The sequence below is a fragment of the Myotis nattereri genome (assembly GCF_964212035.1).
Source record: "Myotis nattereri genome assembly, chromosome: 5".
Lineage (NCBI taxonomy): Eukaryota > Metazoa > Chordata > Mammalia > Chiroptera > Vespertilionidae > Myotis > Myotis nattereri.
Window position 1 is genome coordinate 44,627,000 of NC_138080.1, and position 15,509 is coordinate 44,642,508.

Here is a 15,509-nt window from a genome sequence, read left to right on the forward strand (position 1 = left end):
AAAGAAAAGACAAGAAAAAAAAAAGAGAAAAGAAAAGAGTGAAAAGAGAGAATGAAGTGGAAGAGGGGAAGAGACTTTTAATATGAGGAGAATACTCCTATAGAACCGCCATTAATCCCAACAGATTCCAGCAACAGCTCCCTGGAGATGAATGCAAACTAGAAACAACCAATAATATAACGATGGAAATAGAATGAGAACACTAATCCCAAAATAAAATAAAGAGAAAATAAAATGGCACTTTAAAAAATGGTAAAATGGTAGCAGTAATAATACTGGTTAAAAATAAGAAGGTAGTAGTTAAAAGGGTAAAATGAGGTGATGGAAAAAGAAGAAAAAAAAAAGAAAAAAAAAAGAAGAAGAAAAAAACTGGTTTCTTAGTTAAAAGGTGAAAAAGAAAAAAAAGAAAAAAAGAAAAAAAAAAAGAATTGCAGTAGTGAAGGTCCTTCGGTTCTTCTATTCTTCAGTGTGGCTCGCCTTAGACCTGCCAGGTATTCAGGAGAGTGTTGGGTTTCCCTTCGATACACTGTTCCTCTGTGTTGTAAACCACAGTCCTTATTTTAAAGCAAGCCGCATTTGTTTCCCAGACTGCCTTATTTTGTGTTTAGCAAAGAGTCAGTTTGTGGGTCAGCCTCTGGGTGGCAGTGTTCTGGGGTTGGCCTCTGAGGCTATAGGGCCTCTCTGTCCAGTGGAAGTTCACTGCCCAGAGCTGGCTGCGTAATAGTTAGTTACCAGCGCTGTGTTGTTGCTGGGATTGAAAATCCCTCTATAGGCCAGACCCTGTTAACTCCCAGGGATTGATCAGATTATTTTAATCCTTGATCTCCTACAGGGTGGAATCTGGGTGTGGCTGTGCTCCTTGCCTGGGGGCTGGGGGGAGGAGTCTCACTCTCCGGAGAGAATGGCTGCCCCAGACCTGGGCTCAGGGGTGTCTCAGTACTCAATTCGCTGCCACCTCTCCCGGCGCCCCTCTCTCTTCAGTCTCTCCCCAGATTCCACTCCTCCGCACACTCTCCCTCTCTTCAGCACAGGTGAGTGTCTGTATCTGAAATGTCCCATGAACAGGATTCAGTGAAAACAAACAAACAAACGCCGGCCGGCCGCGGAAACGGGAAAGGCTCGGTTTCTGTAAGCTTCTTCTCCTACCGGGACTGCATGGTCTGGTCAGCTCTTCAGGCTGCCCCCTTTAGGTTCAGTCCTCCGTGATCACAGAACCCAGCTCTCAATTCCCCCGGCGGCGCCAGGAATCCCGCAGTTCTCCTTTCCCCCATCAGGGGCTGTGCCTGTCCCAAGGGACGCGGCTGTCTGCCACATGGTCTCACTCCGACTCTCTGGGCTCAGAGGTCTGGCAAACTTTCCTGCCCACAACCCTGGTTTTTTTTTTACCTTTCCAGGGGAGTTCTGCTCTTCCCGGCTGCAAACCGTCTCACCAGCTGAGCAATTTCGCCAATTCGGGGTGGATGCTATTAGTTTCAGCTGCTCTCTCCATTTGCTCCGGGACAGGATCTGGGACGCGTCTGCCTGTATCACCGCCATCTTCTCTCCCCCCATACCTAATTTTCTATGTGGATTTCTATATACAGTGTTCAATTTTCTTATTTAACTATTGATTTATTACAATGTTTGAGTAATTTTTAGAAAAAAATGATATACTAATAAAATACCTTACTATATTTAGATTCCCCAAAAACTAAATAGAAATTGAAGAAGCTGGGGAAATGAAATGGAGAAGGCATAATCTTAAAGAATGGGAATGATTTAGGAATTTACATGACATAGAAGGATGTTGCTGAAGAGACCTGACAACAGTTATTGAGGAACAAATTAGTATGGCAAATTTGTGGGACAGAGAAAAAACTGCTTGGGATAAACATGTTGGAAAATAAGTTTAAAAATAGTGCTAGATATATAAGATAGTTAGCTTATAAAGGGAGATAAAAATTAGAAACTGTAATATGATTTGGGATAAGAGAATTTCATAACTAAAGAAACATTTAAGGAATTATTCTGGCAATATTACTATGTAGTTAATTGTTGAGAGGAGGTCATAGCATTCCAGGTATAAAGGCATGGATTAGGGTATTTATCCACAGTTGGGATTTCAGGGTCTTGAGATACAAATATGCCTCATTTGACTGAATACAGTCAGATTGCACTGGCATCCTTCCTATGGCACTAGCACTTGCTTATAATCAAATTTGAGAACATCTAAAGATTTTCAAGAGTTATTCTCGTGTTGTGGGGAAGGAAATGAGAGCCAGCAATAATTGCTAGCATGAATTTAGGGGTTGAATTCTATGACTTGATTATTATTTTTTAAAATATATTTTTATTGATTTCAGAGATGAAGGGAGAAGGATAGAGAGATAGAAACATCAATGATGACAGAGAATCATTGATTGACTGCCTCCTGCATGCCCTCTCACTGGGGATCGAGCCGGCAAACCAGGCACGTGGCCTGACCGGGAATTAAACCCTGACCTTCTGATTCATATGTCAATGCTCCTCCACTGAGCCAGGCTGGCCGGGTGATTATTTCTTAAACTAGATGCCTGATGCATGAAGATTCGTGCAAGAACAGGCCTTCTTTCCCCTGGCTGTCAGCACCGGTTTCCCTCCAGCGCCCAGGACCTGGGCCTTCCCTTCTGGCCACTGCATCCCACCTTCTTTGCTCCCAGGGCCAGGAGTTGCCTTCTTTGTTGTGTTAATTTGCATATCCCCTCCTTATTGGCTGTAGGCGCCGCCATCTTTGTTGTGAAGTGATGATCAATTTGCATATTCTGTCTTTATTAGATAGGATATGTTTGATAAGGCTTCTGGACAATTCATCATAGATTGAATATTCCTAGAGGCTGAAAGTTGGTTGCTTGTCTGAGGGGTAGTGAGGAGGACACTGCAACACTTGAATTTCCTTTCTAAATTTAATAAGTACATATAGGTATTTGGAGAAAATGATAAATAATCTGTACTCCCAATATACTACAGATTTAACTTTGTTTTCAAATAGACTTATTTTAAGTATCCATCTGTATAGGAAATAGATAAAGATCCTGCCCCTCCAAAAGTCAGTTATACAATAGAACTCTTAGGACAAAATAAATTAAATTATGTTGAAATTTAGTAAAATGAAAATTTCAGAAATTTTATACTTCACAAGTTATGTATGTTATTTCCTGAATAAAAAACATATCCTGTTTCCTTATTTACAGTTTATTTATCCAGTCTAATATACATATTTAGTCATAAAGACTGTCTTTCTTCTATTATAAAAACATCCATTCATTTTTAGAAATTTATGAAATGCTCACTATATAATCTCTACTGTTCTAGGTGCTGGGAATTCAGTGGGGTATACAGAATAAGACAGTGCCTGTCTATACATATCAATTTATATTAATATATACATACCCACAGAAATAAAATATATGTAAAGAAATAGATATTTACAATGAGTTTTATTTAGTCCACAAAACTATAACAAATTTACATAACAATGAGTTAGTCATGCATAAAAATCTAAAAATATTATAGGAGAAAAAACAAAAGTTTTTGTCTTAAGTGAGCATCAGCATTCTTCTATGTTATTTTTATTCCCCAGGTGATTCTGAGGTAGATGAGGCCCTGGAGTCATTTCAGGTATCTTCAGCAAAAACAAAAGGCATATCCAGTAGAAATTGGTGAATATATATTCAATAATTTCTATAATTGTAATCATACTGGCTCCACAAAATAGGCCCAGTTGGCCACCAACATCTGCTGTAATAAAACCAATAAATTGAACCAGTCATATTTTATTTTTAATAAAAAGAAAATTAAGCATCACTAGAATTTAAATTTTTGAGGCTAATAAATTAATCATAATTATTATTGATATCTGAAGATGAGTTAATTGTATTATTTTAAGTTTGGTATAAATAAAGTGATAGCAATTAATAGTATCTTAAAATAATATTCATATAAATCTCTCCAGAAAGGGGAGAGGAAGAGCAAACATAAAACCTGTATCCAAAATATAACTCAAAGGCTTTGTAGGATATTAATACAAACATAAAATATTCTTGACAATGACAAATTTATTTCCATGCATTGAATGAAGAGCAGAAATGGGACATTCAGAAGGCATTATTGAGCAATGATGTTTTCCATCTACATAAATTTCTACACAATTTGTGACTTCAAGTATCCAAATTATTTTTTTAAGCATTTATAATACTTATTTACACTAAAATATATTAACACAGCACTGCCATTTTCTTCAAAAAAATTGTAAATCCATGTTTGTCTTTATTGAGTGTGCTTTTTTATTGTGATAAAATCTACATTTTAATAGCATAAATTTTATTATTTTAACCACTTTTAAGTGTACAGTTCTATGGCACTAAGTACATTCACATTGTTGTGCCACCATCATCCCCATCCATCCCTAGAACTTTTTCATCCGCTCAACTGAAACTCTGTACCCCTAAACAATAAATTCTTCATCCCACTTTTTGTCTCTATGAATTTGACTTCTCTTTCCTTTTCAAATAAATTACGCCCTGGGGCCATTCTTAGGCTCATGCAACGTTGGTAAAGTGTGATAATGAAGTAAGTGTAGGCTCGCCCAGGAGCTTTAAGGAATTTCCTCCCTACTCAGGGTCTCAGCTGCCAGTGACTGCCTGCTGTCATTTGACCTGACTCCCATTCCCTCTTTTTCCTCTTGCTGACTTCCCTCTAATATGCAGTAAGATCTAGGAAATCAGCAATTCCTTTTGTTAAGGACTGTATGAAGAAGGAGAGTGAGCTGACAGTGGTTAAATGCTAAATTTTGCCAGCTCGGGATCTTCTTTCCAACTCACTCTGGGTAGAGTTCTATTTGGAGGTGTGAGCTGCCAGACATTCTACCCTGATATTGGATGCTGAACACTACAGTAGCCGCTTGCTGAGGAGGGGGTGGGGAAGTCTGAAGGGAAAGAAAGATTCCCTGTGTGACTGAGATAATGAACACCAGCCTTTTCTTTGTGAAAGCCCTGGTGAAGTTTGCAGGAGGTGTGTCCTGGGAGTGGAAAAGTGTCCAGTTTAAATGGTAGGTGAATGACAATCACTACTGATTTTTCTTCCATTGATAAGCTAAACCTTAAATACAAAAGAAAAAAAAATACTGATCGAAAAATTTTCTTTTAAAACTGAGGAGCAATTAAATAACACTTACCAAGTAATTCAGATACACTCACTGCTTTTTGCTGCTGAGTTATCTTATAATTTAGGTCACTATAGTTTATTTCAATGTTTACAAGATTCTCCCTGGGGATACAAACAGAGTTAAGGTAGCTCAAGATTGTCAACACTAATGTTCATTCCTATTTGACAAAAGGAATAACCTTTTTGGTTCAGATGCTATTTAATGTGAAATTAGACACACCATCATTGTGAAACAGGAATTTTAGGGGGATATAGGCAGGCTTAGGGAATTTTGAGAATTGGGGTCCAGGAAAAACACAGGGAGAAGGTACATCTCCTAACACAAGGAAGCCAGGTGCAGGGAGCAGCAACAGTTGCATTTACATAAGACACGGGAGCTGGAAGTAGCCAAAAAGGTTTATATTTACAAAATAAAGAAGGAAGAGAGCCAGAAAGAAAAGAACAATGAGGGAGGAGGGCATCACCTGTCCCATGTGGTGTTTGACCTTTGAGCTCAGGAGTTACTATGGTAACCAGTCTAAGGGAATAGTGATCAATCACAGGGGATAATAAGGCATCAGGATCTGCAGCCTTTATAAGCCATTGGGAAAAAAGAACTCAGTGGGACCCCTCCCCACCTGGGAGTCCATTCTGTGGGACCCTTTCCCCTCCCCACGTGGGAATCTGTACTTGTTCTTCAATAAATCTACACCTTTGCTGTACCACCCTCTGTCTGTGGATTCATTCTTCTACTCCGGCGGACAAAGAATCCAGGTTCCAGTCCAAAAAGTCCATTTCAATTGCATTTAATACTAATCATAATACCTTCATTTAGAGACCAGTCTTGTCATGCTTGGTACTTAAGGGAAGCATTTTTCCCCAGACCCAATAGTTTTTTTATGCTTCATTCCCGAGAAACTGGAAAAATAAATTAAATGTAAACATCTGCCAAGTACATTCGAGTATTTATCAACATTTAAGTGTGTGTCTAATTTTAATTTAAATTTTTGTTCTGTCCTATGTTACTTATGTGATCCTACAGAAATTGCATGGTTTTCCTGAGTCTTGGTTTCCTCATCTGTGGCCAAGATTTTAGGTTCAGAATTTTGGCGAAGAGAAATTAAATAATGTAGTAAAGAATTGACATATATTGGATATATAGTAAACAGTAGTCATTTATTTTATATCACTAATATGTTAAAATCCGCAGAGACTGTGGATTTTTTTTTTAGTGTAATAAACGGATACTAAATTGAAGTCAGTTTTGAGAAAGACAAATACCCATATAATCTCACTCATATGTGGAATCTAAAGAACAATATAAATGAACAAACAAAGCAAGAACAGACTCATAGATACAGAGAACAGACTGATAGTTGCCAGAGGGTAGAGGGTTTGGGGGACCAAATGAAAAGGTGAAAAAATTAAGAAGTACAAATTGGTAGTTACAAAATAGTCACTGGGATATAAAGTACAGCATAGGGAATATAGTCAATAATATTCTAATGATGATGTATGGTGCCAGGTAGGTACTGGAAATACCAGGGGAAACATTTTGCAAGTATATGATTGTCTAACCACTGTGCTATACACCTGAAACTAATACAACATAACATTGAATGTAAACTTTAATTTAAAAATAAATAAATAAAATTTTATATGTGACCAAATTATCTAAACACTATTTTAAAATATCATTTTATGTAGTCTTAGATACTCTGACACTCTCAATCTCCAGGCAAGACTTCTCTATCTTGAACTTCAATATGTCCAGCTACCTCTTAGTATTTCTATGTGGATGTTCAATTGGTGTTTTATGTTCATTGTATTCCAAGTCAAACCCTTGATTTTTCCCCATTTATAATTTAACTAGAGGACCGGTGCACAAAATTCGTTCATGGGAAGGGTGTCCCTCAGCCCAGCCTGCACCCTCTCCAATCTGGGACCCTTAGGGGATATCTGACTGCGGTTTAGGCCCAATCCCACATGGGTCGGTCCTAAACCGGCAGTCGGGCATCCCTCTCACAATCCGGGACTGCTGGCTCCTAACTGCTTGCCTGCCTGATTGTCCCCTAATCTCTCCCCTGCTGGCCTGATTGACATATAACTGCTCCCCTGCTGGCCCAATTGTCCCCAACTGCCCTCCCCTGCAGGCCTGGTTGTCCACAACTTCCCTCCCCTGCCAGCCTGGTCGCCCCCAACTGCCCCCCTCCTGCTGGCCTGATCCCCTCCAACTGCCCTCCCCTGCCGGCCTGATGGCCCACAACTGCCCTCCCCTGCTGGCCATCTTGTGATGATGTCATGTGCAAGGGCCACCTAGGCTTTTATTAGTATAGATAACACTGCAAACCAATCCAACAGTAAATTTATTTTACCTTTTACTTATATTCAGAATCCAACCACCTCTTGCTCTGCTTCCTGCCATACCAACCTCCATTCTATTCTATCCATACACAAGCATGCTGTTGGCTTAGAATTTTTTCCTCTGCATTTGGTTTTCCCTCCTTCCAGAATGTTCTTCCTTCATAGAATGTCAAAATTAGCTCACCCTGGCCAGTGTGGCTCAGTTGGTTAGGCATTACCGGAGCTCTGAAAGGTCAAAGGTTCAATTTCTGGTCAGAGCACGTGCCCATGTAGGAAGCAGCCAATCAATGTTGTGCTCTCACATCAATCTTTCTGTCTCTCTCTAAAAAAAAAACCTTAAAAAAAAAAAAAAGACTAGCTTTTGTATCTCCTTGAGGTCAGCAGTTTTCAAAGTCTGGTCACAGACGCATCAGGGTCCCCAATATCTTTTTTGGGGCTTCATGATGCCAAAATTATTTTCATACTATGTTAACATATTATTTGACATTTTCACTCTGTTTTTTCAAGAGAACTACAGTAGCCAGTTTATACATGAAACATCATTTTTATTTTAAAAAATTACTGACACACTATAACTATTTAGACTATGATATTTCATGGGATTTTCACAAAAATGAACAAAATGAACCTGTCCCTTTAGGAAAAATAATTAAGAAGATCTGCAGGCAATAATAAGTTTTAAGCTTTACTTTTATGCTAAAGTTAAAATTTTGAAAAAATTATGTCTGCTATGATGAACTTGAAAACCCTCAAATTTTTAAAGATTTTTTCTGATGAAATAAGTAATACCATTAAAATGAAATGTATATTATATAATCAAATAAATCAATATTTGGAATATCTGCATAACCCAGAGAATTTTCCTAATGACCAATAAGTGATCTTCAAAATCATGCATGGGTTAAAAATATCAGCTCAAAGATGCAAGGTATACAATCGATAGATAGTAATATCATTGAGTATGAAAAATTCATTGATATGTTTTGATATTGCACTGCTGATAGCTTTCAAATGTCACCATTCCCATTCCCTCTTCTAATTATTTGTAGAAAGCCCATGCACTCCTTCCATTGGCACCTGGGAAGGTTAAACCACATAAGCCCTGGCCCACTTTTGGGATCTCATCCAAGTCCTACCTCCTAACCACAATGAAAGGCAAAGTCAGTCTTTTTGTAAGCGCAAAGGGACTTGAGACCAAGAAGTTTGAGAAGCACTGCTTTGCTCAACTGTTACTTTCCCAGGAAGATCTTATTTGATCACAATCCTCAACCCTAAGAACAATCTTTCCTGACTCTGGCTTTCCAAGCCCCCTTTGCTGCTTCCTTTTCCTCCACAGCACAGCATCATCTGAGATGACTATTTGTGTTTATTGTCCATCTCCACCTCAACGGAAATAAATGCAACAAGGTGGGGATTTTGTCTTTTGTACATAGGGTATCCCTAATATCTAGAACACCCCTAACTCCTGACACTTTACAGGTGTTCATTAAGTGGACAAATAAGGAGACAAATTAAAAAAAAACCCAAATGAATGGATAAATATTAACCTGTCTGTCTTATAAGATAAGGTGGAAACCAACCACCTGGTGATTATCAGTTGGCAATAATAATTGTCATTAAGAATGGATTCTATTAGTGTTGCTTCCTAGGATTATATGGTGTTCTTTAATATATCTAAGAAAGATAACTATAAATCACTCTCCTATTGTTTACAGTTTTAGAAATCAATGTTCACAAATATACTTAATTCAAAATATATCACTAATATGTTTACTTAATTTCCATTGGTTTAGCCCTGGGTAACTGGACAATGCACTATGTTTACATCTATAATCACAGATATTGTAATATTTACAAATAATAAAATAATTTTCAAATTGAAGGAAATAGTAAAGTTGTCTTGGAAGTCTAGAAATTTTAGTAATATTGCAATCGTTTTGTCCTCCATTGTGCTCCTAATTTGCATGTACACTGATAATAATGTTTAATTTCCCAAGCACAACACTTGTAACCATTTCCAAACATTATTCATTCTGTGCTTTGGGAGAAGATAAATTCATTCCCTTGAAAAATATTGTGATATTTACTCAACTTCACTCAGGTAGGTGAGTTGTCCAGTAATTTGATTCTCATTGAACTTATGTCGCATGATGATCATATCTTTGTTTGGGGTTTAAGTCTAGGAATATTTGTTTATGTCAGTAGATGCATGATTAAAAAATAAAATCTAGATTTTAATAAGGATGAGGATATCAAAGAAAATTTAAGGATTTCTATTTATAAAGCACTAAAGAAATGCTTCCAGGTATTTAAGTATGAGTACTGTAATAAGGGGAATAAAATGGTTTTGAACAAAGCAAACTATTTTTTACAATATTTCCTTAAAAATTTGTTAAATTAAAATAGAAAAATTTACAAAGTTCACTTGTTTCACTAAGAGAATTGGCCTAAATTCAGCCATAATCTACACTTATATTCACTTCCACACTTCAGTCAGGATAAGCTTTTTATTATCTTCTCAATTGGGTTCATCAACTGCCACAGGAGGCCCTGGATCGGTCCAAGCCTGGGATTGGTTTTTGCCCCAAGAAGAAGCTTTCACAGGGTTCATGATTAAGTCAGGGCTTGCTATTTTTCTTCTTCTTCTTCTTCTTCTTCTTCTTCTTCTTCTTCTTCTTCTTCTTCTTCTTCTTCTTCTTCTTCTTCTTCTTTTGTAATTTTGCTGCTAAGGTTTCACATCTGCTCTCCTAACAAACTGCATTTCTGTTTTCTGATGTATTACTCTGATTTCTGGTACCTATTTACAAATCAATTTCATTTATATGTGTGACTTCTAACCACCAACTCTAGAATTTGGATACCCAAGTTCAGCTGCATTTGTTCAGCTACTTGTCTTAGTCTTCACGGTAATGGCTTCTGATATTCACAACAATGTAAGGTCCTTACATGTCAATTATGTGATTCAGATTAATTGTAGAACTACTTGTAACCAAGGGGAGCAGAATATGCCACCCCCAAATACGCCATTTCAGCATATTGATTACTTTGAATTAAAGTTACTTAAGAAGGGAGCCAGTGCAAGAGAACATTCTGACCTTTATTTGACCCCTTGAAAGCAAAAATCAATGTCTCATATGAAAGCTGCCCTCCCTATAACAGGAGGGTAAAAGGCATCCTTATCAGAGATAGGGAATTTAGGGCAAGAAGATGGTATAAACAAACCTGGTTACTTCTTCACTAATAGTACTCCAAGTTTAAACCCCCTTGTCTTGTCAATTTTCACAAATGTATTATTTCTTTACCTAAAAATTATAGAAGCTGCCTGCATTGGTCATTCTTTGAATCTTATATTTTCATGGGCACCCAAGTGTATAAAATTAAATTATTTTTTCTCATTTTAATCTGTGTTATGTCAACTTAAAGTTAGACTAGCCAAGCCAAAACCGATTTGGCTCAGTGGATAGAGCGTCAGCCTGCGGACTGAAAGGTCCCAGGTTCGATTCCGGTCAAGGGCATGTACCTGGGTGGCGGGCATATCCCCAGTAGGAGATGTGCAGGAGGCAGCTGATCGATGTTTCTCTCTCATCGATGTTTCTAACTCTCTATCTCTCTCCCTTCCTCTCTGTAAAAAATCAATAAAATATATTAAAAAAAAAACCTTTTTAAAAAAAATAAATAAAGTTAGACTAGCCAAATAACCTAGAAGGGAAAGAGAAAGGTTTTTTTTCTCCTACAACAATAATGTAAGTTTTTTTTAAAAAAAAATATATATTTTATTGATTTTTTACAGAGAGGAAGGGAGAGAGAGATAGAGAGTTAGAAACATCGATGAGAGAGAAACATAGATCAGCTGCCTCCTGCACATCTCCTACTGGGGATATGCCCGCAACCCAGGTACATGCCCTTGACCGGAATCGAACCTGGGATCTTTCAGTCGGCAGGCTGATGCTCTATCCACTGAGCCAAACTGGTTTCGGCAAGTTTTAGAAAAAACAAAACATGCCCTGTAGGATCATCTTGTTAATTCATGGACTTCTTTTCTGATTCACCAATGTGTCTCCAAAATCATGCCTACATTTTTTGTATATTAAATAATTTTGAAACTCAAGAGATCTCTATCAGCCCACAGTCATACGAAGTGCTCTTCTCAGTCATATTTAAGTGAATAAGGGGAATAATACTCTGAGTAAATCAGTTTCCCATATTAAAATGGAATAGAGACATCATTAGGAGACAGAAGTACTAAGAATATAGTTGCAAATTTCTAGCTATTCATTTATTTCTCTGCTAAATGTTTGACGTCATACCTTGTCAACCTTGTCTTGATGAAAATACTTTTTCTGCCTGACTTGCAAAGATCACTTTATTATCTAGGCATTTCCATGGGTAGAGCTTTTCTTATTAGTGAAGCTAAAACTAGAATTTAAGAATGCTTTCAAAGTTTGGTACTTGGCTGTGCAAGAGTAAATCAGCTCTTAAATAGTTAATATGTTTTTCTTATAAAAATGTAAATATAAATACCAATGAACTATATTGCCATTTCAGGTCATCTGTTTATAAATATAAACAAAAACAAAGACAAATGTTAAGGTTGCTTCCTGATTTTAAAAAAGAGAGTTCTTTATAAACTTTGACTTGTAAATTCTAAGTGATAACATGGGGTAGTGGAAATAGAACTAATTTAATCCTCAGTTAAATAAAATTGGAATTCTATATCTCTGTGGAAAAATATAGAGAGACTAAAACCGTAGGTCTTGGACATACTTTCTTCCTGTGCCACTGAGAGGAATTTCTTTCAGAGGACAGTTACCTGAAATACAGTGCTTCAGTTTCCTCATCGATAAGAATAATGATTTGCACTCAGTATACCTTATATAGTTATTAGAATACTCAAACTATGTAATATACAGGTAAAGGATTTCCATATCTTGAAGTATTAACTAATATGACTAACGGATGTGAAAGCATTATTATTTTTCCAAGTTGGGCCAATAATGGTAAGGTCATGAGCAAATTAGTCAAGCAGGCCTCATTTTACTTTTCATACAATCAAATGAAGGAATTGAAATTCTAGTGTGTCATTGTTAATTCAGTGACGGAAACCATTGCCTCTGATTGATCAGAATTTCACTTCCAGAGTCTTTGAAAGTTATGAAAAGACAATATTCATGTTCATAACAAATCTTTACAAGACTAAAAGATTACCTGATGTATTTTTGGCTTTGGTTCAACTTCTTGGAAAGATGTTTCAAAGCTTTTCGACTTGGAAAAGTGGAATAAGAAATAGTAGCAGGATATTCTGTTTCTTCACAAGGAACAGGGCAGCTAGAATTATGTGTGCCCATTGTACATAATCCCTTCACTTCGATGTGATCTGAAATGAAAATCAAGACAAGACATTCAGAAAAGAGGACTATTTCACAGTGGAAAGGACAGAACTTTAAAATTTTTTTTTTATCATTTTACTGTTAATGCTTAAAAAATGGTTTACAAGTCCTATCACTACTTTCTTTTTTGTTGTTAATCCTTACCTGAAGATATTTGTCCATCGGTTTTTAGAGAGAGTGGGAGGGGGAGCGACAAAGAGAGAGAAACACTGATGTGAGAAAGACACATCAATTGGTTGCCCTCTGCACCCCCGACCAGGACCAGGGATAAAGCCTGCAACCTAGGTACGTGCCCTTGACTGGAATCAAACTCAGGACCCTTAAGTCTGTGGGCCAATGCCCTCTCCACTGAGCCAAACTGGCTAGGGCTTTCTTCTTTCTTAACAAAAGCTATTTATATTTTATTTATTTTTTAGTACAAATAAAGCAAAGGACACAAAATATAAAACATAGGCGTTATTACCCTTGAGTTAATTGAATGACTAAATTATTTTCATAAAATATCAGATATCTGGACAGGAGAAAAATATAAAAGGTGTTGCTGTCACCTTGTGTCACTGTTAGAGGAACTTTCCAATGTAATCCTACAAATCTGGTTAAAACTAAAATTATCCTTGGGCTTGTCACAGCTTTTGTGAAATATGCTGCCAGGTATTGAGACTCTTATTTCTGTGGACATAGTAACTTCTGAATCAGCCACTGAGGTTCTCCGCCCTCTGTCCTCTCTTGGCCCCTATAGAGCATCTGGTATGTCCAGGCATGTGTACTGGACAAAGCCCCCGCAGGAAGTGGTGGGTACTTGTCTTCAGCTTTCTTTTGGACAACCTCCCAGTGCCCAATCTCACTGCTACTCACTCTTGGTAGCTATTCCAGTTGTTGTTTTTCATGTGGTGTTGTTATTGAAACTCTCATTTTTTTTTTAAAGAATGCTTTGTTCCCAAGACCCCTTGATTAATGACCAACTTTTGGCTTGTTTTCCAGACTCTAACTTTGATACTCCTTTATAGTATGATTTCATTTGCACCGTTTATTGTTTTAAGAATACTAGTAATAACCACCACCTTTTCTCTATAGTCACACAAATACATGCAATCTCTCTCTCTCTCTCTCTCTCTCTCTCTCTCTCTCTCTCTCTCTCTCTCTCTCTCCTGATATTGTCCCATTATTAGCCCACCGAACTGCATGCATGATTTGTTGCCCCAAGTTTACCCTCCAGCTTTTACCAGGGATAGGATGTCACAAGAAATTAGGCAACTTAACTTCAACTCCATTGGTCAGGAATATGACTTCTGCATATTCAGTTTTTAAGGTAATTTTAAAAATATATAAGGTCCCTTCTACCCATACCCATTCCATGAAATATTTTACAACCATTAAAAAGAACATGCTAAATCTATTCCTGTTGTTCTGGATATGTTTTTCCACAATGGATTAGAAAAGCAAGTTACATACACAGAAGAGTATGTAACGTGATTTCATTTTAATAAAACAATCAATGACTTAAAGACATCAATATGAAGCTATATATGTGAAGAAAATTATGGTGGAATATACTAGAGTCTTAACATCGGTTGGGGGTTAAGATAAGAAATATGTAAGCAAAATTTTTGCTGATTAATGAGAAATTGTCCTCAATAAACATCACATGTATGGTTGTGATTACATTTAGATAAAAATTTAATCCATGCATTTATATATAATGTATATGTAATGAAATTAATAAATGAAAGGATGGTCACCTAAATTATGATGATGATTTTCAGAGTGATGCAACTTCTATTAATATTGACATGATTTTTTTCTATTCTATAATGTTTGAACTAGTCACAACAAGCATGCTTTCTTTATTTCATGAGAAAAAACAAATTTATTTTGATTATAAGGAAGTATAAAATGTAAAAACATGCAAATTTAGAAATAACAATCAGAATCATCTTACTGTTATATTGTCACTGCATCTCTAATTCAGATGTATCTTGAAATCAGAGGATTTTTTTGTTTTGTTTTACTATGTCTGTGTAAGCTAGTAATGTTCATTTTAAGAACATTAAGAGCTCCCTCTTATAGTCTCTCTTTTGTTTCACTTACGGACTATTAATAGTATAATTTAAAGTTTTGTGTTACTATGTAAAACTTTTATATAAATAATGAAAATGAGAGAATATACTAAGCCACTTACCAAGTGTAGGAGAAACGCAGTTGTAAAACTTTTGTAGGTCACACTCTATCCCTTTTCCTTAAAAAGAGTAAATATAAATATAGAGACTTTATACTTTATGCAATAAGTGACATAACAAAAATAACTTTTTTCCATCCATCTATCCATCAATCTATCCATCTGTCTATACCATTATAAAATGAGTTAAATGAGTAATAATTTTAAAATTGCTTTCACATTTATCATTTCATTTTTTCCAACTCTCCTCCTGTGGTGTCAGAGTCCTGCTCTTATCCACCCTGCTCTTCTGCCTCGTTCAATGCTTTCCTCAGATATCCATGGCTGTGGAAATGTTTCCAATTGTGTGCAAAGGGAGCATGGAGTTTCTTTTCTAGCTACAAAGGATTCCCTAGAGTGAAATATTCAGTGTCAGTATATAA

At 36.7% G+C, this 15,509-nt stretch overlaps 1 protein-coding gene across 1 annotated transcript in view; it reads right to left on the reverse strand.

Annotated features, from left to right (window-relative positions):
- Positions 1–3,565: 3,565 nt before the first annotated feature.
- Positions 3,566–15,509, reverse strand: part of ASIC5 (acid sensing ion channel subunit family member 5) — a gene marked incomplete at its 3' end in the record, with an annotated part of 28,752 nt that continues 16,808 nt past the window's right edge. The window contains exons 7-10 of the mRNA XM_081092341.1: positions 15,091–15,147; positions 12,730–12,898; positions 5,192–5,283; positions 3,566–3,756 (exon numbers count right to left, since the gene is read on the reverse strand). Coding sequence (XP_080948467.1) covers positions 3,566–3,756; positions 5,192–5,283; positions 12,730–12,898; positions 15,091–15,147 — 509 coding nt within the window. The remainder of the gene's footprint in view (positions 3,757–5,191; positions 5,284–12,729; positions 12,899–15,090; positions 15,148–15,509) is intronic.